The 25,709-nt window shown below is 35.0% G+C and overlaps 1 protein-coding gene across 4 annotated transcripts in view; it reads right to left on the reverse strand.

Annotated features, from left to right (window-relative positions):
- Nucleotides 1-2,309: 2,309 nt before the first annotated feature.
- The window catches only part of GckIII (Germinal centre kinase III), a 303,196-nt gene continuing 279,796 nt past the window's right edge, over nt 2,310-25,709 (reverse strand). For all 4 annotated transcript variants that reach the window (XM_089104372.1, XM_089104370.1, XM_089104371.1 and 1 more), the window contains 4 exons: nt 24,395-24,562; nt 15,458-15,679; nt 14,637-14,824; nt 2,310-7,129 (listed from right to left, as the gene is read on the reverse strand). In XM_089104372.1, coding sequence (XP_088960498.1) covers nt 7,117-7,129; nt 14,637-14,824; nt 15,458-15,679; nt 24,395-24,562 — 591 coding nt within the window. In that variant the 3' untranslated portion in view covers nt 2,310-7,116. The remainder of the gene's footprint in view (nt 7,130-14,636; nt 14,825-15,457; nt 15,680-24,394; nt 24,563-25,709) is intronic.

The raw sequence follows: 25,709 nt of genomic DNA on the forward strand, positions 1-25,709 counted from the left end.
TGCTTGTTACGCTTCGCGCAACACGTGCATCTTCCTTCGAACAGTGCTCTCTAAAAAACAAAAAATCTCTTCCTTTGCCCTTATTGTCTCTCTTTCCTCCTTTTTTATCATTGTTATTATTAATTAATTTCCTTCAAAATCGAAGAGCATCTAAAAAGAAAAAAGATGTCGTCAATGCAATGCATAACACCCTAATCATATCACTTTTTTCCATCATAGTAATTGTCAGATCGTCTCTACGAACAAACACATAATCTAAACCTAAAGCTTCACCTGTTGGAATTTCTAGATTCCAGGAATTCTGGATAGTGAAGCAAGTTCAAAAAAGAGCCCCGAGATGATTTTTTACTCCCATTTTCCAGCACTTTTCAGAGTTTCTACAACTATTTTATTTTTATGTGTATTAAAAAAACATATATTTTTTATTCTGTTTTTCTACCATTGAAACATTTTTTTTTAGCACAAAAGCTCCCAAAATTCAGGAATTAGAAGCTCAAATGCCCCTTTGTTTCCGGATTGGTCCGGAATACTTTGGTCTGGCTTCACGTTCCATATCGCATGTGAAGAAAACGTAAACAAAGAATCTGAAAGCCGAGATTCTGAAAATTTGGGTAGGTGAAGCTCCAGCTTAACTCCTTTTCTATTGGATTTTTTTATTCCGTTACAGTCCAAAAAAGTCCATTATTTAGGCTTATATACTTTTGATCAGCCCTAGGCTTTGTTCCAGATCTGCCAAAAAGCTTATAAAAAGTAACCACTGCTGCGTTTTAGTTGAACCGATTGGAAGGAATTTTTGAATAGAATAGATCCTAAATTTTTAAAACAAAAAAAAATTTACATTATAGATATTATAATTTATCAGGAAAAGGCTTTAAAAAAAAACGAAAATCGAATTAGTATAGCAGATGCTCTCAATTCCTCCTGCTAAAAGTAGCCATAGGCACTTTTTATGCACTCTTTGGCCGATCTAGAACGAACCCTTACATAACCAGGAGTTAAAAAGCTGAGTTACTAAGCTTGGTATTATTGGATAAAAGATCAGGATTTCCTTAGACGAATCAGTTGTTGAGAAATTAAAATCTCAAGAAATGACTTCAGAGCCCAACATCATCAAGGTTTTTTTTTTATCACAGATCTCTTTCTTTTCAGCATCTTTTATTTCGGCAAGTCCTCGTTCTTTTTCCCTTTTGTTTTTTTCCTGAGGATTCCAGGAGACACAAGTACCGTGGTCGAAGATCTCCTCCCTAATCAAGGCGTTAACGGTTTCAACTGCAAGGTGTTTTCGAGACTTCGTTTTGGCAATTGAGTTTGCGCTAAAAATGGCTTTAAAAACGTAATAGAGACAGGCATTTCTTGCCTTGTATTTACACAAGGAAAAAGAGTAGGTGTAGGCCTAAACGCAGTAATCACTGCCACCAGTATTTTGGTAAGGAATTATTGAACCAGACCAAGATTAAGCTACGAGAAGCCAAAAAATGTATGGCATATATACTGTAGAACAGTTCAAATTAACAGTTGGATTCCATAAAGTCTAAAGAATGAGGGGTGCTATCATCCTGCTCAAAACCTAAGGGCACATCTAACACTTTTATTCTTAGCACTATCACGAAATTAGTTCTGAAGCTATTTCAAGAAAAATTCTTTTCTAAAGATTTCAATAATAGTTAAAAAGTAAACATAAATAAGTATGACGGCATTAGGTCCAAACCGGCGGTGCTGATCTCCGTTTCGTGTCCCTTCAGCCAGGAAGTGCAATGGGGGGTCGGGGGGCAGCCATCCTGTGATTTTCCGCAACCTTCCTGTTTATCTTCCCAAGATTTCTCCAGGTACCCATTTAGAGCTGGGTCGCCTCTGGCTGAGCTTACAGTCACGCCACTGACCCCCGTCCCAAACCAAATAATAGTTAAAAACCTTTGTAATGAAAGTAGGCTATCTTGTTGAATAATACAAATTTATTTTGTGACATATTCGAAATTTTTTCAAGAGTTTCGAGTTAGAAAAAATAAAAAGCTTTTGCGTCAACCTTCTCTATCTCTCTCTGATTTTAGAGACACATAAGCCTCTGCAAATCTGCTTCATTGATATACAGCCATTAAAGGACCCTTAGAAATCCAAAAACCTGTCTTTAAGGGAAGCAATCAATCGAATAGATCATTTGGTTGTGGACATAGCGATTTCTAATCAAATAGAAAACTACGCGTTGACTCTCTTAGCGCAAGAGATAAGATCGAACTTGGTAATACTACAAGATGGATTACTTAACCTATGAAACACTAAATCCTGTAGCTAAAATGAGACAAAAGTTATATTGAATAATCATATATTTTGCGACAAAGGATGCTCTAACAAGACTATAAAATATTTATTTCTCTTTAACACCCAATAAAGGGAAAGGTCACAAAAATTTTATCTCCGCAATCCCGCTGTGACAACAGCAATTGGAATGTAGTCAAATCACTAAATATTTTAGAATATCACGTGCACAAAGTGTGATTTAAAAATAATGTTAAGCTAATCTATGACAAAATGTGAGTCTGGATGACATTTTGAAAAATAAAAAGTACTTAGACTAACACCCTTGTGTGAATAGCTCAAAACACAAACGGTTTTTTGTCAAAGTTTAGCTAGACCCTAATCAAATCTTCGTTTCTACAGAAATTATAAAAATAAAAACAGAAAAGGTAAAACAAAAATTACTTATAATATGAAGTTTCAATTCAACGGTACCGTCTATATAGAACCAAGTTCTGGAAGGAAATTCCGACAAGTAGGCAAAGGAGGCATATAAGCAGTATTTTCCTTTTTTTCTGGGGTGGGAAGAGGGGAATTCATGAAACAAGTAGGCAAATTACACAAAAATCAAACAAAATTATCGGTAAGAACAACGCGGTTTTTGTTGGTGGGAAGATAGGAAGAGAGACCCATGGCCTGCTTTCGTGCCTTCAGCAAAGGGCAGTAAACACTCAACAAGAATGTTTGCAACTCTGGAATTTTTCTATTCTATAAATTAGTATTTTTTTTTTATGTTAAAATTAATGATGCTGTTATCTAAACGTATTAAAGTATTATAAGGATAATTTAGGGTGTTGTATATTGTCCAACACTGGTATTTGCATTAAATTATATACGGCCAGCTTGTTGATTTTATTTTTTCTTTATACTCTCCAATTTTGTAGGTCAATAAATGTTTGAATATTTGTTAACAGTATAAATATATTAACTAGGACCATTCAAGAGATTTAAATTTTCAGGTACCAATATTACTACAAACATGTCGCAGTACTAAGCCATCTGAGGTGAGGGAGATGGTACCAAACGATGGCGAAAACCCCTCCTCCATTACAAACCGTTTAAACCTTCTGCTTTGGTCATCATTTCAAACTAGACTTATGCGTATATTTAAAATAAGCAAATTTTTTTTTTTAGGAAAAAACGACTTTCAACAAAATTTTATATTCCTAGCTTTTGACTTTTAGACATGGCTTATCAATTTGACAAATAGCTAGCTCTCTTCACAATAAGCGGTACACAATTTCTATTTTGGCCCCAGCCTAATATTAATTCCCTGGGAAGGGGTTGTAGCCCCCAAATAGGGTGGGAAGAGGTTTTAAGGAAGGTTTTAAAGGAAATTGAAACTCTATAGGAGTGAGGTGGTACAGTGGGAAGGTTTGAGTATATTAAGCTGAGAAGTATGCAGAGTAACAGTAGTATATATGAAAGCTAGATTTATCATTTACATCATACGTATTCACAAAATTGGAAGAAACAAACTAAGAAAAACAAAGTATATGTTCCAACAGAAATCTCCGGCCAAACAGTCAAAATGAGAAGGGGCGGAAAAACAGAGCCCACCTTATAAATCATTGATTGAATAGTTTCCGCACGCGCGTTCGCCACTATGGCCATGGTAAGATACAGCAAATTGTTTTGTTTTCATCTAAATTCGAGAAACGGAATGAAATAATTAGATTCAAGGATTTTAGGAGATCTAGTGTAGCTCAAAGAGTATGGCTAACTTCTAAGAGTGAGAAGTGGCTCTAGTGTCGACAAAAAACCCTGAGCGCCATCTAGCGTTTCGAGACATTTGTTTGTTTTTTTGTCAGTATTAATAGGAATAACTAATTAAATCTGTGAAATTGTGTCTAATTTCAGTTCCTAACAGAAAAACGATTACGAAGCATGAAAAATACCAAGTGTCACCAAACGCTAGATGGCGTTAATACCTTTGTTTTGCCGACACTGGCACCCATTTCCACCCTTGTAAGTTACCCATACTCTTTGGTGTTGCCATCAGATTTAATCAATTTTTGTAGATTATCAAAAGAACGATGATTTATTGGAATCTGTTTCGTCTATTCAGTTTTAACTCAAACAGATTTCAGTAGTTGAACCACCAAAAATCAGTCAGCGTCAAAAAAGTACCATCGTGACACAAAGCTAGCTAATAAGAAACAGCAATAACTGGTCCGTAACATGTCAATGGTAGATAACCCTTTTGAGTTTATTTTAGGCAATAGAGGATTCCCTAAATCCAGTGTATGCTCTGAGGAATCATTTTCAGCTTGAGTCAAATTTGTTATTGCCCATTCTCTGCGAAAGAGCAGCTGCGGTAACTCAAAGACAAATTTTACTGAACATAAAACCAGAAAAATAGGGTTCAAGCTTCCAGATGTTATCAAAGAGCAGCTACAATTAAAAGGAAAGTTCTTTTTTTGAGGCACTAAAGATATAGCAAACACAAACACTGCCAACTTGTGACCCAGTTTTTGTCGATTTTTGCAAGCGAGAAAAGAAGATATATTACGTTTTGTAAATATAATACATATTTTTAAGCATACTGAGTTTAAAAAGGTGACTACAAATATCACTTTCCCAAAAACATTCATATGCAACCCATAACCACAGGTAATAAATTCGATGTTGCCGAGTTTAGCGCTTCTGGGCTGATTATCTTTTGCGCATATCACTTATAATTTCTTCTTGTCACTTAGACTTGTCGAGTAAACTAATTTTGGTTGTTAAAAAAGACGTTTTGACCAATCGAGATAATTTGTTACTCTGTGCTATTTTACCAGCAGCTAGTTTCATATTGTCTCATATTGTTTTCTTGTTCTTTTTGTTTATAATGAATCTGGTTTCATTTTACTACTGAATCACATTAGTTCTATTTTACACGAGATTTGGTTCTACTGGAAAGACCAAATATTAGAATTGTGTTCTTCCATTCTTAGAATCCACTTAATTTCAGTTTTTCTAACCGTTAGACATTCAAATCCTAAAGAATACGTTCAGCTCGAACCTAACCAGCATAATAGTAATCAGTGCTAAACTATTCAGCTAAACTAACCATTAAAATTATCAACGAAAATGAATATCTCAAAAATCTCTAGAAAAAAATGCGTCATTCTAAAAAAAAATTTCATATTTGGCATTCTAGTATTTGCATATGTACGTATTCATTCTTATCAAACACTTTTTTGATTAATTTGAGTTAATACTGATCTGTAATCACATTTTTAGCAAGATTAACCAGCAAGCAAATGAAAAAAAAGGGAATCTAAATATAGTGCGGCAGTGGATTCGAGACTTAACATGAGACGGAGTTAAGGGATAAGAAGCGAAATAAAAAAGACTAGAAATAATTATAGTAAACCTCAATTTAAAAATATAAGAAGATTCAATCGGATAAAGCTAAATAAATACAAGACACTAAACATTTTCGTCAATAATTTTAAAGAAGAAATAAATATCACATATATATGCACTATGATTTTGCATAGAAATTTCTATAGTAACGAAAGACTTATCAACACGTAATAAAAATTTTGAGTGGGTTTCAGCGTCACAAATATTATTTATTTGATTAGTAATATAGTTTTAATTTAGAATGTACTATATATTGTTATAATGCGCTATATATATGCTATATATCTTACTATGTCCGTAGGTGTTTTTGTTGTTGTTGTTGTTGTTTCTGTGGTTTTGTTTTTGCCATGACCCAAAGAGGCTTTTATAACAATATATGTCTATCTATCTATATAGCACAAAATATCAGACAAATTTTAATTGAGACGATTTGGATAAGCAAGAATAACACTATTCACCGAATACACTCTAATGATGAAAAAGAAAAATAGCCAATCAAAACCAAATGACCATTTTCACCCCTGATCCTACTTTTTACAGGGTGCAAGCGATACTTATACTTATCTAGTCTGTTTTATGGTACAAATAGCCAGCTCAGGCAGTGTTCTGAAAGTTAATAAAGTTTTATGTAAAGTTGATAGGTTTGTGACCGCCAATCTGAAAATATTAGTGCATCTACTTAATGAAAAGTTCCAGTTCCTAAGATTGAAATATATAGTACAAGCAACATAAACAATTGATGAAAAGAATAGTTTTTTTTTTATCCCAGATGATTACGCACATTTAGTTGATTTATTTTTGACAATATAAAAAAGTTATCATCTAGCTACGAAATTCGTCAGGTTTCCTGTTTATAAATAGAGTCTCAGGTGTCTTCTGTTTTTAATCGACTTAGTGAAAAGAGAATTTTGCTGTTCCTCTTTCAAGGAACAACAAAGTACTTTATAAAAGTTTGCCAAAAAAAATTAATTAACTTTCCAAACGACTTTATAGAGTTTACGCAAAATGAGCAGGCCTTAGCGCCTTTTTTGCCACTGAAAAAACCGAATATTAGCAATCCAATAACGCTGAAACACACTCTTAAAAAAAGAAACAAGATAACCAACTCAAGAATAAAAACTCCCACATGAAACGTGAAAAATGACTAAAATATTTACACATCTGTCTTCAACTTCCACCTGTACAGTTGGCACGGCCCAATGGTCACAAAAACGGAAAAAAAGTCATACAGGTTAGGTGATCTATAGGAGGTATACAGTGAATTCAGGCATTAATAGCCATTTAATGATTGTCTGTAACACAGCGCCCTTTTTTATTAGGTTTGTTGTTTGGGCGATTTTACTGTAGCAAGAGCAGGTCACTTTTTCACAAGGTCACATGACAAAGTTCTTCTATCACAATTTACCTTAATAGGTGCTGATATGAAACTCGTAGCTACGAAGAACTTGTCTACGGCAAGTCAAGCAAAATTTACGACGATTCCCTGAAAAAAAAGAAGGAAAATTAGAATTTAACAGCTGGTAATAAACCCAACAGTAATTGTATAAAAGTTTTTGTCAAAATAGTACAATGCTCTCGTCCCAAAGAACATTTCAACTAGAGTTCGAAACCAGGACTCAAATGTACCCCTAGGTATGGGAGGGATGATCACTGAGGTAACTTTTGTACGATCGGTTTTTTTCAGTTTTTCCTGAAGGGTCGCGAGATTGTTCTACAAGACTTCAAGGGCACGGACCTGGCCCAAACTTGAGAGCCCGTGATTCAAAATAAATAAATTACCCTCATTTGAAATTTTCTGGCAAGAACACCTTATTGTCATTTATTTCACTTCATATAAATTCGAAAATCTTTGGTTTTTTTTTACTTATTTTTTAAACCTATTTCAAGGCACGAGGAACAACACAGGTATTGTGCCTATAACGCCAGTCCTAATGAGTACCCTAACTAATTGAGTAACTAGTTTTACGCATCTGGTACACTAATAATTAAGGACTCAACATATGGCATTGATGAAACAACCGTAAATTTTAGCAATAACATGTTAACTGGCAACTGGCCTATGTCTTTGAAGATGAAATATGAAAATCCTCACATGGTAAATGAGAGATCTATAAAACCATAGCAAATTACTAATCGAGGCTTATTTCGATCGAACGGAGTCTCTAGAGCTACCGATTTTCAAAATGATGGAGCCAAAGGGTACAAAAGGGAATAATGAGGTATAATAGTTAAAGGAGAATGACCCTTTTAGTCGGAATGAAGTCACGTCTTTGAGATTTGCGTAAGTTTACGCAAAGATGGCAATATATGTCAGTAGCTTTACTCTAAGAAATCTAATTTTACGATCAATCTCTTCTCAGCCTAAAATTTCGCGAAATGAAACCTATAGCCTCATGAACCATGAGATTTCACAACGTTATTTTTTTTCACTCAACTAAATAATAATAAGACAAAAAAAAATTAAAAGACTAGAAAAATATTTGCTTTACTAATTGTAAAACAAGTCTAACAATATATAAAATTATGATTTATAAATTATGCTTAACAAGAGTCATAGTTGACGTTTGAGTGATATTCTACCCTAGTTTTAGCTGTAAGACGTCAACCATTGAGGTAAGAACATCAGCTAAGTGATTCCTAATAGTTTATTATATTTATTAAATAGAAAAATTTTGCGTGACATTAATATAGTCAAATGATTTGACAAAAAACCTAAAAAAAGAAGAGGAGTTACTCGATTAGACTTGCAGCTCATTTAAGGTAAGCAAAAGAAGAATTATTTCCATTGCTGATAAAAAGGCTCGTTCCATTCCATTGCCGAGATTCAACTCTATCCACAGACCAAACTACATTTCTGAAATTTAGTATACATGGTGGAGAATACAAGCTACAGTTGCGGACTAGTCGTAAAATCACTTGTTTCAGAGGAAACATATACCTTAAATATAATTTGTACTTTACTGAAAAAAATTCAAATGAATGTACTGAAAAAAATGTACATTGTCAGCTTAATATACATATGCTAATATTTATTCCTTAAAATCTCCATTAAATTTTGATTTCTTAAAGTTATAAAAGTGAAAACATTTAAAGGAATTTTTTTTCAGTAAAGTACAAATTCTATTCTGGCATTTAGAAAGCATAGGGGTTTAGAACCCTGCGCATATTGACATGGTCTTTTTTTAGGGAGACAGACTGAGCCTCTTCTGAAGTTAAACAACCATCCCTTCCATAAAAACCTAAAATACCCCCTGGGCATAACTTACAACCCTTGGCCATAATTTGTTTCAACCCCAGAAGCCTTGTTATATGATATTTAGACTATTTTGAATAGAGTTTCTATCTCAAAATTTCTATTAGATGCATTTCGGGACAATACGACGTGTGTGTGTTTGTGGGGGGAAGGGGGTAGCTGCCCTCCGAACGCTTTGACTCTTAAAAAGAGAAGTAGAGCGTCTGATTACCAATCCAATGAGCCGCCCCCCCCCTCCGAAGTTTATATGACCACGCTTTATGTAAAACCCATATATGTCCCCAGGGCATAACTTAAAACTCTTGCCCTGAGGGCTGGGGGGATTTGTTATCCTTCAAGACATAATTTCCCTTGCCCATAATTTGTATCAACCCCAAAAGCCTTGTTATATGATATTTAGACTATTTTGAATAGAGTATCTATCTCAAAATTTCTATTAGATGCATTTCGGGACAATACAACGTGTGTGTGTTTGTGGGGGGGGGGAGGGGGTAGCTGCCCTCCGAACGCTTTGACTCTTAAAAAGAGAAGTAGAGCGTCTGATTACCAATCCAATGAGCCCCCCCCCCCTCCAAAGTTTATATGACCACGCTTTATATAAAAACCTTATATGTCCCCACGGCATTACTTAAAACTCTTGCCCTGAGGGCTGGGGAGATTTGTTATCCTTAAAGACATAATAGACCTTTCTGATACGAAGAACAAAATAGCTATATCAAAATTTTGATTGGAAATGTCTGGGGAAATGATGGACGTGGGGGGGGGGGGGGCATTTGCCCTCTGATCACTTTCGAATAATAAAAAAGACACTACTCCTCTCAATTTCCAATCGACTGAGCCCTTTTTGAAGCTTCTACGATAAAACTTTTTATAAAAACCTTATATGCCACAAGGGCAGAACTTACAACCCTATGGGGGAGGGTTGTCATGCTCAAAGACATAATTTCCAGACCTTTCAACTACGCTGAACAAAATGACTATCTTAAAATTTTTATTGAATGTGTTTGGGGAAACGGTGGGCGTGAGAGGGGGGTTAGTTACCTTTCAATCATTTTCAACTATTAAAAAGGGTACTACCCTTTTCAATATCCAGTCGAATGAGCCCTTTTTTAAGTTTCTACAACAACACTTTTTATAAAAACCTTATAGGCCCCCAGGGCATAACTTACAACCCTTACCCTTAGGGCTGTGAGGGGTTGTCATCCTCAAAGACCTAATTTCCGGAACTTTCAACTACGTTGAACAAAACGGTTATCTCAAAATTTTAATTGGATGTGGTTGGGGAAATAGTAGCCGTGAGATGGGAGCTAAAAGCTCTCAAATCACTTTCAACCAATAACAAGCGCAAGAGTCCTTTCATTTTCCAATTAAATGAGACCTTTTTCAAGTTTCAACGACAACACTTTCTATAGAAACCTTATATGCCCCAAGGGCATAACTTACAATCCTTGCCCTGAGGGAGGTGGGGTGTTTATCATCCTCAAAGACATAATTTCCAGAAGTTTCAACTACGTTAAACAAAGTGGCTATCTCAAAATTTTGATTGAATATGTTTGGGGATACGGTGGGCGTGACAGGGGGGTTAGTTGCTCTCCAATCACTTTCGACAAAATTTCCAATCAAGACAACGCTTTCTATAAAAAAAACTTATATGCCCCCAGGGCAAAACTTACAACCTTTACCCTCAGGGCTATGGGGGGGGGTGTCATCCTCAAAGACCTAATTTCCAGAACTTTCAACTATGTTGAACAAAATGGCTATCTCAAAATTTTGATTGGATTTATTTGGGGAAATGGTGGGCGTGAGAGTGGGGTTAGTGCATAACTTACGTTGAGGGTTAGTCCAATTGAATGAGCTCTTTCTGAAGATTACGACAACACCTTTCTATAAAAACCTTTTATGCCCCCAGGGCACAACTTACAACCCTTGCCCTGAGGGGTTTGTCATCATCAAAGACATATTTCCAGAACTTTCAACTACGTTGAACAAAATGGCTATCTCAAAGTTTTGATTGGATGTGTTTGGGGAAATTGTGGGCGTGAGAGGGAGGAGGGGGGTTAGTTGCCCTCCAATCACTTTCGACTATTAAAAAGGACACTAACCCTTTGAATTTCCAATCAAATGAGCCCTTTTTGAAGTTTCTCCGACAACGCTTTCAATAAAAACCTTATATACCCCGAGGGCATAACTTGCAACCCTTGCCCTGAGGGCTGTGGGGAAAGTGTCCTCCTCAAAAACATAATTTCCAGATCTTTCAACTACGTTGAACAAAATGGCTATCTCAAAATTTTGATTGGAAGTGTTTGGGGAAATGATGGGTGTGGGAGGGGTGTTAGTTGCCTTCCAATCACTTTCGACTATTAAAAGGGCAAAAGCCCTTTCAATTTCCAATCGAATGAGTCCTTTTCGAAGTTTCTACGACAACTCCTTCGATACGAATAAATAATACATTGTACCAACATCGTTCTTTACTTAGGCAGCGCTATTGCGCCGCCTATGATTGCGCGGTCGCATTCAGACAAATAAATTAAATTATTCATATTTTTTCCTACAGTTCCGAGCAGTGGCATAATTTCGTCAAAATCCGGGGGGGGGGGAAGTTGGAGCCAATTTTCCCAAACCAATTCAAAATTACAGGGAAAATAAAAATGAACCATATAGTACCATAAAGGCAAAGGAATACTAAAGAAAACTGACTCGCTTCTGTAGATGCTTGAATTATACAGGCTCATCTTAGTTTTGACAACATTTTTGAAGAAACTAAATTTCAGTTTCAGAGGGGGGGAGGGCAATCTGGGGTCTGGGGGGAACTTGGATTTAGAAGGGGTAGTTGCCCCTTCTGCCCCATAGTAAATTACGCCCTTGGTTCCGAGTATTATCACCCAAAAAATGTTTACTATATTTTGTTGAAAATATATCGCTATATTTTTTTTTCCAAGGAATATTTTCGAAGGCCATATATCTTTTATTTATTAATTTTTGAAATTTTGGTTTTTCACAAAGAGCCAAAAATTCTCAAATTAATATTCTCCTGCAATAGCAAAGCTGGCTGTTTTACACTTACGCAGAAATTTTGCCGCATGTTGACTGTCAAATCTCGTGTGCAAACAACTACTATAGCATACGAGTTCCTTTTTGAGAAGGGAGGGGTACCTGTCTGCAGAACATATAATGTCCTATTAATTATAGAGACTACCTTTTCATATTTTTTTCACCTTAGAAAGCAAATTAAGTCAAAACGTGTATATATATATATATATATATATATATATATATATATATATATATATATATATATATATATATATATATATATATATATATATATATATATATATATATATATATATATATATATATATATATATATATATATATATATATATATAAAATAATAATATATTGAAAACCCGTCGTATACAATAAATGTACAATGACAGAATATACAAAAATGCGAAAAGAGGAAACAAAAAGAAAACATACAAAAAAATAACAACAAAAGCAACAACTTCTTAAATAGTATACAAAATAGTACGAAAATAGGAACAGAAAGATAACATACTCAAAAATTACAACAGAAACAACAACTTCTTCGAAAATAGCAACAAGGACAACAACAACTGAAAAAAAAAAGGAAACAAGAGGGAAAATTAAACAAGCAAACTTGCCCAGCCGTGCTTTAGAATTGCTGGTTTTGTTTTTTTGCTGGCTAATAAGTGTCTCAACAGCTAGATTTGGGTCCGCTAGGTTGTAGCGCCGAATCAGAAAACTATTTTTTGTCCAAGGTGGCAATTTTAGTAGGTACTTGACAAAACGGAAAAATAAAGAGCGGATTTTAGACTTTTCACGGTTTGCCTATAATTTCCAGAAAGGGGTCACATATAATATGTGTGGCAGAACGGTAGCGTTGTAAATACGTAGTGGACGGTTAAATCTCAAAGTGGATTTAACGATCAAAGCATAGGAGCTTGAAATTCATCATTCGGGATGTGAGATCAGGAGGGAGCAGATGTGTTGTAACCAGGTAGCTATTGGCAGCTCCATATAAACAATTTTATCAACTTGTTTTACTAAGCAATCCCATCGTGTAACATTAGTAGGGGGTTCATTCTTCCAATTGTAAAGCAAGACTTCCGACTTTAGGGAATTGAATCTCCGACAGACTTTTTTGTAATTGGACTACAGACATGAGAATATTTCTGAAAGGCGGTTAAGCGTCCAGCTGAGATTCAGCGTGTCATCAGCATAGCATACTAGGGAGATCTCAATGGAACTGAGAATGCATGATGAAGGACAGCTGTTTTGAGGCTCAATAATGTAGTTGTTGAAGAAATTGGGGGATAAAACTGCCCCTTGACGGGCACCTTTACGGACTGGTATCAAAGCTGACCTTGGAGCTGGCCGAAGGCCTTTATCGAGATGAAGCTCGAGTCGCACGTATAGTTAAGAGTAAGGGTAACGGATATCCTGAGTGATATTTCAGCTCGCTCCCCTTCTAGCTGAGCTTAGCAACATAAGTGCAGGAATTAAAGAATGAAACTCTCTCTGCAAGCCTAAACCACCGATCGCTAGGCCTTCGCCTGATTTGTGTGCATCCAGGAGTGCATATGCAACGACATGGAGCGCTTCAGCACTACCGCGTTGGAAACCGAATTGTCTTGGCGGACTGCATCACAGTTTCTCAAACTCATCTACGAATAAAAGTTCAAATAACTTGCGAAGAGAAATAACAATCAGTATAGGACAGAAAAAGTAGCATTGCATGATAATTTTACCTTTGTTAGGAACTGGCATAAGATCTCCAATTGAGAAAGTGGTTGGGACAAAATCCTGAATGAGGATAATCAGCATCAGGAGAGTTACGTGACTAATGAGAGCGGGCCCACCACTTTTTAGATGGAGTGCGCTGATCTATATATATATATACATATATATATATGTATATATATAATTTTTGAGGATTTAGAAATGGGGAAAAAGAAATCAACGGATTTATTGTTTTTGATAGTCGTTGCAAGCCCTGACCTACAGGGGAAAATATGCTCTAATCTTTTCAGAAGTCTCCACAACATCCAAACTACAAGAATTACTCATGAATTTCTAGCAAAGAATATTATGGCAAAATTACCCTCACCCCCCTCTACCACCAAGAATTACAGCGCCATACACAGCATCGCATGGCGTATTCTGTTTTCTTTATTTACCCCCTTCTATCAGCATGAATTACAGCGCCATACATACCATCGCCTGGCGTATGCAGTTTTCTTTATTTTCCTCCAACTGACGAACTGGGCCACAAATTAGTAAAGGGTTACCACTAGATTGGCGCCAAACAAGCCTGGTATACCATTAATTCGGAGCATCTTAGTTGAATCATGAAGCATACAAAGATTTATTGTAGTTTTTAAAGAACCTAGTCTTCATTCTAAAATATAAAATAGATGCCCATCGACTACTTGAGATGATAACCAATCGGCAAACATAATTGGCAATTGCAAAAGTTTTTCTCCATATTTTCTATATGACTCTATGCAGAAAAACTTGTACATACCTGAGATGGTTCTGGACGGTTGAGCCAAGTAGAAGGGAATTAACTTATTTTCCGTCATTGACAAAGAACTTTTTTAATGCTCAACAATTAACAGCCGGCGTTGTATTATTATTAGTAACATTTGATTAAATTCCTACTCCATATCCATGTTAATAAAAGAGTAAATTAAAAACTTCCTAGTCTTACCTCACTAGCCGCTCCATGACTTGGATAAGACGAGGGCCGGAGAGAGACGGAAGAAGTCTAGTCAATATTTCCTGTACAAACGTATCGGCAATACCTGGTGAACCCCTGTCAGCTATGTCGAAAGCATGTCGCAGCTCTTCCAGTGCGTCAGACGCTCCAGATCGAGATCCACGGTACCGCCTTTGGAGCTGAAAATGAAAGGAATTATTCTCAAATCCAACAAAAAAAAAAAAAAAAAATCACATAATGCTTTTTGAATCGACAGAACTGAGCAATTCAGATAACACTACAACTGCATTCATAAAGTTTCTAATATTTACCGCAGTACAGCACAGGTGAGACTCTTTAGGAATCGAAGAAGTCAGTTAAGGTAAAGCTCTCTGGAAACGATCTGTTCTCAACGAGCAGCTCTGTCTGATGTTCCAGAGCCCCCCCCCCCCACCCCAGCGTCAAAAAAGAAAAAAGGGGACAACGAGTGACACAAAGGCCAAAATAGGATTTTCTTCAATTTTCAAGATTAAATCTCAAGGCTTTAATCTCAAGTTATAAGTTTTCAGACATAGGATTTTCAATGTATACTTCAATGTCATTCAATCAACCTCAATTCTCAAGGGTTTTCGAGCTCTATTTAAAATTGCTTCAAAAATATTACTTCAACCATGATTACAAAAAGAAAAAAACCACTGGATATTTTTCTTTTGCCGGAGGCTAGTAAAAAACCAACCACGACCAACAATTTCAATAGTTGTGCTTGCCTCCCCCCCCCCCCCCCAAAAAAAAAAAATTCATACTACCAATGGTAAGATGTTGTTGAAATTTACCTCATTTATCATTGGATATAGGACAGGTGCTAGAATTTGAGAGGAGGATGGTGCTGGCGTGCTTTTCGGCCTCGATGCGTTAGATGGCGTCCTTTGTGGCTCTCTCAATTTACTCACTGGGGCTTCAACTTCCTGTCTTCTAGGACTAAACTCCCTGGAGCGCCGTTTGTCACTAACAGGCGTCGAATGACTATTATTTACTACCTCCTGCACTGGCTTGGGCTAAAAAAGAAGCCGCTCTTAATTTAAGCCTCACAAAAACGCCTTATATAGTAACAAACAAATTGTAACTTCTTTTTTACGTTCTAAAAAGATAAGACTGAAAAAAGGAAAAAAAACAAGAGAAACGCAGAAAGAGAGAGAGAGATTGATGGAGAGATGTTGACAAAGAGAGAGAGATAACATCAACAATGTTACAGAGCATGAAAACAAGAAAAAATAACTATTTTGTGTATATACAAAAGAACGACAAGTCTCCATATTCTCTTCACATACCATCGATTAGTTTTTTTTTTCTTGTTTTTTTTTGTTTTGTTTTTTACAATGCTTGACATGACTTGCAGCATATTCAGACTTTCACTGTAGGCAGAAGATGTAAAAATCAATTTGCAGAAGAAGGAATAACAAACTACAATTTCTAATTTCCAATATTATTATGGATGGGTTTTAGTTTTTCATGACGGTTGACACATTTCCCATTCCAATTTTCCCTAAAAATAATATATATATATATATATATATATATATATATATATATATATATATATATATATATATATATATATATATATATATATATATATATATATATATATACATAAATATATATATATATATATATATATATATATATATATATATATATATATATATACGATAACAGTGGTAGCTGACTAAAAGCCGCAGAGACCTTTTCCACGTCCCTTTCAATGCTTATTAATTTCTTTAATGATTAGGACACACGATATTCAATTGTTCATTTAATAAGAATGGAGCAAGATCACCAGCGTAAGAAACAAAAAATTTCCTTACATAAATAGTAATACCAGACTACAAGCCCCAGAAACAATCTTCCTAATTTCTTAAATTACACGCAATGGTTGTTTTTCCACGAATTGACATACGCCACATCAAAGTTATTTTCTATAAATAGTTGGAACACGAGCTGCAGTTTAGGATTCAATATACGTATTTGCATAACAGCAATAAGAAAGAACAAGCCGTAGGAACAATTTTCTAGCTTCTATATTCCTTCCAGAGGTTGTTGTGTTTTTTTTTTAAGACGCAATATCCCAACATCCACATTATCGTCTCCATCTCTAGCTCTATTTGCCTTAACACCCCTGTCTTCTTTAATAAACATTTGGAATCCAATTTCTTCGTTTTTCTTTTTTTCTGAAATTCCCAAGACAGTAGTTTTCTAATACTACTTTTTATTGCCTTTCCATCAGACCCTCATGAATGGCTAGGCATCTTCTTCTTTTTATAACAGCCTTAGTATTCAGCTCTTAATGTCTGTTTAGAACAAAGGAAATTTATTGTATTATCTATGTGATGGGCCTTAGGACTTGATTTGAGATTCGTCTTGGAATAGAAATTCTGGATTACAGCTGGAGAGTTAAGTTAGGAAAAGCTTCTCTCTTAGATACTAAAAAGGGGAATAAGTAAAGACAGCATATATCTATGATATCAAGTCTTAATGTCTTTAAACTTTTCAATGTCATAAATTAGCTGCTTAATATTAGAACTACAAATAGTGACTATATCCTCCAAAGACTAGGCCTAAATACACACCATCAACTGACTAATGGCATCGTAAATCCTATAAGCAAAGAAAAACACAAAAGTTAAGAGAAGCTAATTAGAGTAGGCTACACTCAGGTAAACTAAAAGAGAATAAGACAATCTAATAGGATAAAATTAGCCCCATGCCACATCGACCTTCTCTCTGACCCGGTGGGCACCTTTCGCACTAACATTCTTAGAATACTTTACGCAACTTTCTGGATCTTAAGGCTACTACAATTTGAAATGCATTTTATTTTTGAGAATTTTTTTCCAAATTCCTTTTTTTATATATATGAAATCGTAAATCGTATCGCATGCATTTTCTTACGGTATTTAATAACGGTAAAAATTGATTGTCAAACCCAATTGATAATGTCCCTTGTTCAGAGTTCGTTGTGGAAAGGGAACTACGGATTACAATTGGTAAATAAGCATAAGAGAAAATGCGTCTCTAAGGGGGAAAAGTTTCTGTTTAAATCCTAGCTGATAGCCATTATTTCAATTAGCTGAATAAGCATTCAAGAATAGAGATAATAGAACGTTAACAGTAAATCTCATATGCTTAGACACAAAATAAATTAGCAAGAAAAAGAAAATAGAAACGTAATATTTAAGAACACTAACCATTAAATTTCTAGGGATGCTTTGGTACTTGGGCAATATATGGGCCTTTACAAGGAAACCAGTTACGAAAAACCCGTTTCTGACGGGTTAACCGCTATAGAGTAATACAATGATAGCGTGGTTTTAATTGCGTATACGATATTTAAACTGTTGTTTTTTGGGGTTGGGGGGGGGGGGCAGGTACCTAGGTTTTGTTAGGTTACGTATTTAATATATGCTATGCTTTAACCCCCCCCCCCCACCCCCCTAATGCGCAAATATATAGCCCAAATTTGTTTATACATTATTATTATATATTCATCCTATTTTATTTTATTTCATTAGCATTAACCAAACTTGACTTTTTAGAAAAGCCCATATAATGCCCAAGTACCGATGCTTTTCCCCAGAAATTTTTCTCATGACCACATCTAACCAACTCAAGATAAACAAGAGCTCAACATCCAAGACATTACCCAGGGGTCACTTGAAAAAATGAATACTTATTCCATTTAAATGCTGATTAAGGACAATAATCTTATTGTTAGCTTCAACTACACAATTAGCTAATTTTCATTGCATACTACATGACTATTTTAAGAAAAATAGCTAAAAACTAAAAATTATATTGATTCATTTATTTATTTAAAAATCCGTCATATAGTAACGGCAAAAAAAAAAAAAAAAAAAACTTCTCTTTTTAATTAAGACTTTGTCAGCAAGCTTTACCCCATGAGCAACCCCATAAGATATAAATTCTTGAGTCAGTAAGATATTGTTAAAGGCATACCTGTAGACAAGTAGCAAGGAGATAGTTCTCCCGGAAAATTTGTAGAATTGCAAAAAAAAAATTTTCAAGTCCCTATCAAAGCTGATCCTGTATCTTAAACATGTTCAGTGAGTAGCCTATTTCAGGATTTTGGTAAACAAAACGGGATTTTGGTGTTAAATCGGGAGTAAAATACTACTATCCCACTGATTTTCTTCCAAGAAAATCAGTGGTCCTCAAGTCCTCTCAAGTTTTGTCGGATTTTTTTTTTTTTTTTTTACTAGTATTACTAGTATGCGAGGTACAATGATGAACGGAGTGGCAATTGTAGTTGACAACTACAACCGATGAATAAATGTTGTTGATCAGTTTTCCAACATACTTATTATACTCCATCGTTGAGTTAGCATTATCAGAACAGAAAACACTTTAGATTTTCACTGGAAATTTGTTATTATTAAGGATTTTCAGAATTTCTTTGAGCCTCAAAAATTTGGAAATAGTCGTTCCATTAAAAAATTCCACGAGATAAGAGCCATTCACTTCTACCAAACAACTACAAAAGATTTTACCAATTAGGCAAAAAAAAGACAGATCTTGTCAATATTTACTAAACTTCGTCATACACATTGAAACACCATAATAAAAAAATACATTGTAACAATGTTGCGGAAATTTCATATATAATTCCAATTCACCAATTTCGTCAAATCTTCCTTGCGTTTGACACCGCCCTCCCACCCCCACCCCAAACACAACAGAAGGGGAGATTTCCTCGAGACAAAAGTCAAAGACAGAAATGAGTTATTTACTGAGTATAAGGCTGACATCAAAGAAAGAAAAGAGATTATTCTACGAAGATTATCCACTCATTGAGGTGCACCAATTTTCTAATCCTGCTAAAATCTGCTAAAATTCAGTGATAGTGAAAGCACTAGTTTATACCCTTGAAGAACTGAAGTCTACTCTTATATGCATATTTATTGATAGCATACAGTATCCGTAGAGCTTGAAAGATAAAAAAGAGAAAATAACATTGTTTGAACGGTGATGGAGATATATTGCTTCTTTGCAAAAGCTTCCGCGGGCTCTAGTATAAGTGACATTACAGTAGTATAAGTGACATTACAGTCGTACATCACGCTAACTTACCAGACACCAACATCTGGTCTTTGAAGTGGGATTAATTAATCTTATTATTTTTTTCGCACAAAGGGGTTGCGAAAATTACCGTGGGAGAGCCCTTCTGAAAAATTTCGTTCGCTATTTTCTTACCTCTCCCCCACCATTTTACGTGCAGGCATATAGACAGCTTCAATTAAAGCTGAAAGGGTATAAAATCAAGAAGAGGGAGTTTTTAAACTTGTTTTTAAGGAGATGGAGCGCATTTGGACTAATCTAAGTGGACACTATACATCCCCCTATGCAGAAATCTTGACTTATTTTTTCAAATATAATATCAGTGTTCTCGTTTTATCTTCAGCAATTTGTTCATCACACCTCTTCTTCAAAATTTTAATTTTTACCTATGTCTATGAATCACAATAAACACTAAAATACCCCTTTCTAAAATCTAATTTAAGAAATCAGAGAGAAAACTGTGAACAGGACTTCCATTCAAAAATTCCATTTGTATCAATTCCCCCTTTAGGCCATTTAATCCAGTCTTTTTTTTTCTCCTAGGCATATTCACCGCTTGGAGTCTGAAAATCCCGTTAAATACAGATACCAAATAAAGAACCAAGAACCATCAAAATAGATAACACAATAAATTTTCCTCTTCGATCTAGAAAACCAGAAGGAACTGCACGTTAGGATTTATACAAAAAATAGAAGCAAAACTAAACCCTCGTTCATCAGCGTCATAAACAGAAAAAAGCAAAGGATTATCAGACAAGTGATGTCTCGGGATTTAAGAAAATAAGAGAATTTGAAACTAATTGGATAGTAAAAGCTTATCAGAAAAAAAAACTTTGTCTTAAGGCAGATAACAATCGACATGAAAAAGACAATACGACATCGGATTAATACGTGGTAAAAAAAAAATATAAGCGTTGGTAAGAATATGGGGAACTGGAAAACCATTTATAGAGTCGTTGATTGTAAGGCTTTTAGTTTTCTCTTCCGACGTACCGTTGTCCCCAAAAGCAAAAGGCGTATCTCATTGTTTTCAAAAAACGAGTTATTGCGCTCCCACGAGTCTAGTGAGGGGTCGCATTTGTAGGTGCATATTTAATCCACAGAAGAAGTGGAGACCAGTTGTGAATCAGTAAATATTTCACTGTCTGGAAATCAGAGAAGAACAAAGCGAACTATATTATATGCCTACACGAAACCACGTTATTTAGCTATTCACAGTAAACTTTACACATTCTTTTTAACAGACCTCGAAAACATACCGTCTAAAAGTTGTATCTGACATTTTAACCCCTCCGAGAAAACCGCTCGCCAAGCTGTTCTCAAAGGGATGGCCATCAGAGGGATGTGTGTTCAATCCCACTTCGACCCTTGTTTTGGGGACAGTTTAGCAAGCGGTTTTTGACAATTATCTCAGATAGGGGAATATGTCAGATTCGATTTTTTGGGCGAGACAGTGGTGATGTACTCCTCAGATGAGCTTCAAAATCTAAATTTTGCAATCCTGTATAATTCTTAAAATGTAAGATACGACCATTGGTTTTGGACCTACGTTATTCAAACAAATTAACCGGGTATGTTTTACGATTCTTCAATGAAGAATTTTACCGTTACGCCTGATGAATCTATGCAAATAAGGCATTTTAAGCTGAATTATTACAAGCCTATTTGCCAATGTGGTAGTAATATCCTAATGCGATAAGGAAAAGAGCTTTAAACTAATCTTTAAGAAACAGAATTTATTCAAAATACATTATTCGATTTCTATACACTTATTGCCAGTCAGTTCTTTAATGCCCCATTCACAATGAGATGTTAGCAACATCATGATTCAGCTAACGCTAATTTAAGCCAATAAAAATTTTACAACCAAACAGAAAATTTTATTAAAAACCTGATTGGCTCAAATTACCACTAGCTAAATCTTGTTATTAGTAAAATCTCATTGTGAATGGGCCTTAAGTCAAGCAAGCAGGTGGAAATTCTTTGATAATCGGTTTGCTTGGTACAAAGTATTTTTACAAACCCTTCCTTCTCTATCTCTTATTGATAGCTCTTAAAATATAAGGGGGCATCAGGATGTAATTAGGAGCAATAAAAATCATAATCATATATCCTTATCTTGGTCAACCCATTCCATTTCTCTCACTGGGGGAAGGGGAAAAGCGCCGGCTTATGTTTTAACAACTCCCAAAAAAGTCTGCTGAGAACGGTAGGTCTAGGTTTATAAATACACTCATCGACTCTGATGCACTAGACCAAAACATCAGAAGGTGATTGTCACAATCTGATTAATTTGAGCACATAGAAAAATCCCACAGCAGGAAATAAAAGATTAAATAATATTAAATAAGTTTTAAGATTTCGATATTTCAAGAAGCTAGAAAAGGAAAGAACTGCTTCCCTTAGTGATACTACAACAAGGATACATATGAACGAGAGCGTACCTAACATGATTGCACAGCATCAAGGAAAAATAGGCAAAATCCTACACAATATCAATCTAACAGCCAAAGGCAGGCCAGGCCAAGACTAACAAAGGTATAATAAATAAATAAATAAAAAGCAACGTTAAAAATCAACAAGCATTGATAGAAATGCTGGGAAATTGTCAGGCTGTTTCTAAAGACATATGTTTTTAACTTTAATGCAAATATGTTTTTTCGATGTAATACCACTGCTCTTCTTGTATTTCCTGCTAAGCAAAAATTTAGCTTCGATTAGTAAGTACTCTCATAGCACATTCAATTAGCAGGAGTATTGGAAAACTAGAAATTGTTTCTGGGGCTTGTATTTCGCGGTAATTTTTATACCAGCGCATTATTTAGACCTTATGCAACTGTCCCTGTTCCTCCCTTGTTTAGTAGGAACTTTTCTAATGTTCAGATTAATCTTTCCTTACAACATATTCTTCTAACTTTTTCATATTTGAATTCAAACAACTTCTAAAACTTTAGAAGAAGAGTGGTTTAAATATAATAATCCTTATGCGTAGTCAAACTAAACAGATATTGTAAAACACACAACATGATTGCCTTAGCCTATGAGATAATATTTTATTTTGTTTTTTCTTTCTTTTTTTTTAATAGTAAGTGTGGATATAAAAAAACACAATATTTTTTAAAGTGATAAACCTAATAAAATTGTGTTTTCATATAGCCACAAAAACTGACATCACATGTCACATTACCGTCAACACGAATACTACTTGGATTATAGTTTGTTCCCATAACTCTACCTTAAAAATATTCTTCACATTAAAATAGTATCTAATTAACACTTTAAGCTATGCATGCGTATTGAGAGTTGATGAGAAGGACCCCCCCCCCGCCCGATGATTGACCCGAAATTCCCCCCGGAAAATCATAAGGTTAAAATTACACTTTTTTATGGTTTTGAGTAACTTCGCCTCAAGAAAAATCCTTCGATGCGACTCAGCCTTTTGACTGCGTGTACCCATGATTGAATTTAAGAATGGAACATGCCACTTCATTCGTGCGATAAATACAACACCTCTATTTCTACATAAGTTCCAAAAATCTGTTGTGAAATTCCTATTCTTGTGGTCATAACATTTAGGTTCACATGAACTTATGAACAAAATATAATAATACAAAAAAAAAAAAAAAAAAAAAAAAAAAAAAAAAACTATGCGGAAACAAAATAATATTTTATTTTGTTTTTTCTTTCTTTTTTTTAATAGTAAGTGTGGATATAAAAAAACACAATATTTTTTAAAGTGATAAACCTAATAAAATTGTATTTTCATATAGCCACAAAAACTGACATCACATGTCACATTACCGTCAACACGAATACTACTTGGATTATAGTTTGTTCCCATAACTCTACCTTAAAAATATTCTTCACATTAAAATAGTATCTAATTAACACTTTAAGCTATGCATGCGTATTGAGAGTTGATGAGAAGGACCCCCCCCCCACCCGATGATTGACCCGAAATTCCCCCCGGAAAATCATAAGGTTAAAATTACACTTTTTTATGGTTTTGAGTAACGTCGCCTCAAGAAAAATCCTTCGATGCGACTCAGCCTTTTGACTGCGTGTACCCATGATTGAATTTAAGAATGGAACATGCCACTTCATTCGTGCGATAAATACAACACCTCTATTTCTACATAAGTTCCAAAAATCTGTTGTGAAATTCCTATTCTTGTGGTCATAAAATTTAGGTTCACATGAAATTATGAACAAAATATAATAATACAAAAAAAAAAAAAAAATAGTCAAAAACTATGCGGAAGTTAAGGAATGTTTAGCTTTGGCCACTTTTACGTTTGGCGAGTCAAGGGAACATAAGCAAGAAAACCTTGCGACTTCAATTCATCTTGATATTCGACCTGGAAAAATAAGGTAGCCTAATTTTCCCCTCTTGGCTATTTGTCTATGTGTCATAAGGAAACCGTTATGATTGTAAAAAAAAATTTACACAAGTCATGTTACACAGCAAATGCTTTTTGATGCTAGATTCAATCCCCCCCCCCCCCCGTCTAGCATTACCCCTCCACAAAAAGTACTTTACTAGCGTTATCTTTGAAACAAGCATGTTACGAGGATAATGAAATAGCTTAGTACCCGACGGTTTCCTGTTAAATGAAGAAAAGAAAGAAGGAACAAACCATTGGCAGTTGAGATGGAGTTAGTTTATCGTTTTTATTATTCGACTGGATGTCCCTTTGAGGGGATTCTTCTTTCTTTGGTATCCTATTATTGACTGGCTCAGAACGCGTCGAGACTTCCTTCTTAGGAGATGAAACTCCATTTGACTGTCTTTTGGCCACTGTCTCCTGAAGTAATGCAAACAATTAAAAAAAAAAGGAAATACAAACTAAACAAATATATCAGGGGAGTTCAATATGAAGACAGAGCATGCAAATGCACGCAGTTCTAAGACACATGAAGAATTAGGAGTTATATTCTCAGGTATATCTATTACTGACGCCTGAGAAACAACCAGATTTATCCGTTGTTATCTGTACTTGTTTAACATACATTGTGTATCATCATTTCCCAACTAATCTAATGAGTCTGAACTACAATTTTGTTGAATTAATGAAAATTCATAGTCTGATTATTCGCAGTAATAATTTTAACCAGAAAGAAAGACTTCGATACAATACTGGCGGTTTACTGAGAACCGTCCTTTACTAAGCAGTCCTGGTTGGGGAACTGCAGAAAGCTAAATAAGTACTTTTTTTTGTTCCAGCGGTTTTCTCTGAAAGGAATCGCTTTTTTCCCCGTCAACGCTATTTTCCTTTTCAACCAATTCCCCTCACAGTCGTATAAAGGGCGATCCTGACATTTTGACATCTCTGACATACAAGAACGCAGCTAGGTGCCTGCTTTAAGCATTAAAATTTACATGAACATATAATTTAATTCAAAATTTTTTTTTATTAAAAAAAAAAAATCACAAGCCTGGAACATACCGAAACCTAGTTTTCTTTTTTTCTTTGTTATGGCGTTAAACATAGAAATAACAAAATGAAGTAATAAATCTATACAGCTAATTTAACGGTGAACTCATAGAAGTTACTTGATATAATTACACTCTTACTTAATAGTTATAAAACAGGAGTTATATAACTCCTGTTATATAATTACTTAATAATTATAATATAATAATACTTAATAATAGTTAGATAATTACTTAATAATTATATAACAGGAACGAAGCTTTGTTCATATCTCACATGTCGCAAGACGATCGGCTGTATTTTTTAGAACATTGCTGCTGCTTGGCGAAGGAATCTGGGTCGCAGGGGAAAGAGCGAAAGGACATTTCGGTTAACAAGGTGGCTAAAAAGGGATAATTCAAAGTTTATGCAGCGATTCTGACAGCAATCAGATAAGGTTTCAAAATTAAAGTTCTTAAGAAGCGACGGATATGGAACCGTAGGCTCCCTAGACGAAATCACTAAGGTTCTAAACCGA

This window comes from Artemia sp. Qi Xiang Cuo, chromosome 18 (genome assembly GCF_049724085.1).
Source record: "Artemia sp. Qi Xiang Cuo chromosome 18, ASM4972408v1, whole genome shotgun sequence".
NCBI lineage: Eukaryota > Metazoa > Arthropoda > Branchiopoda > Anostraca > Artemiidae > Artemia > Artemia sp. Qi Xiang Cuo.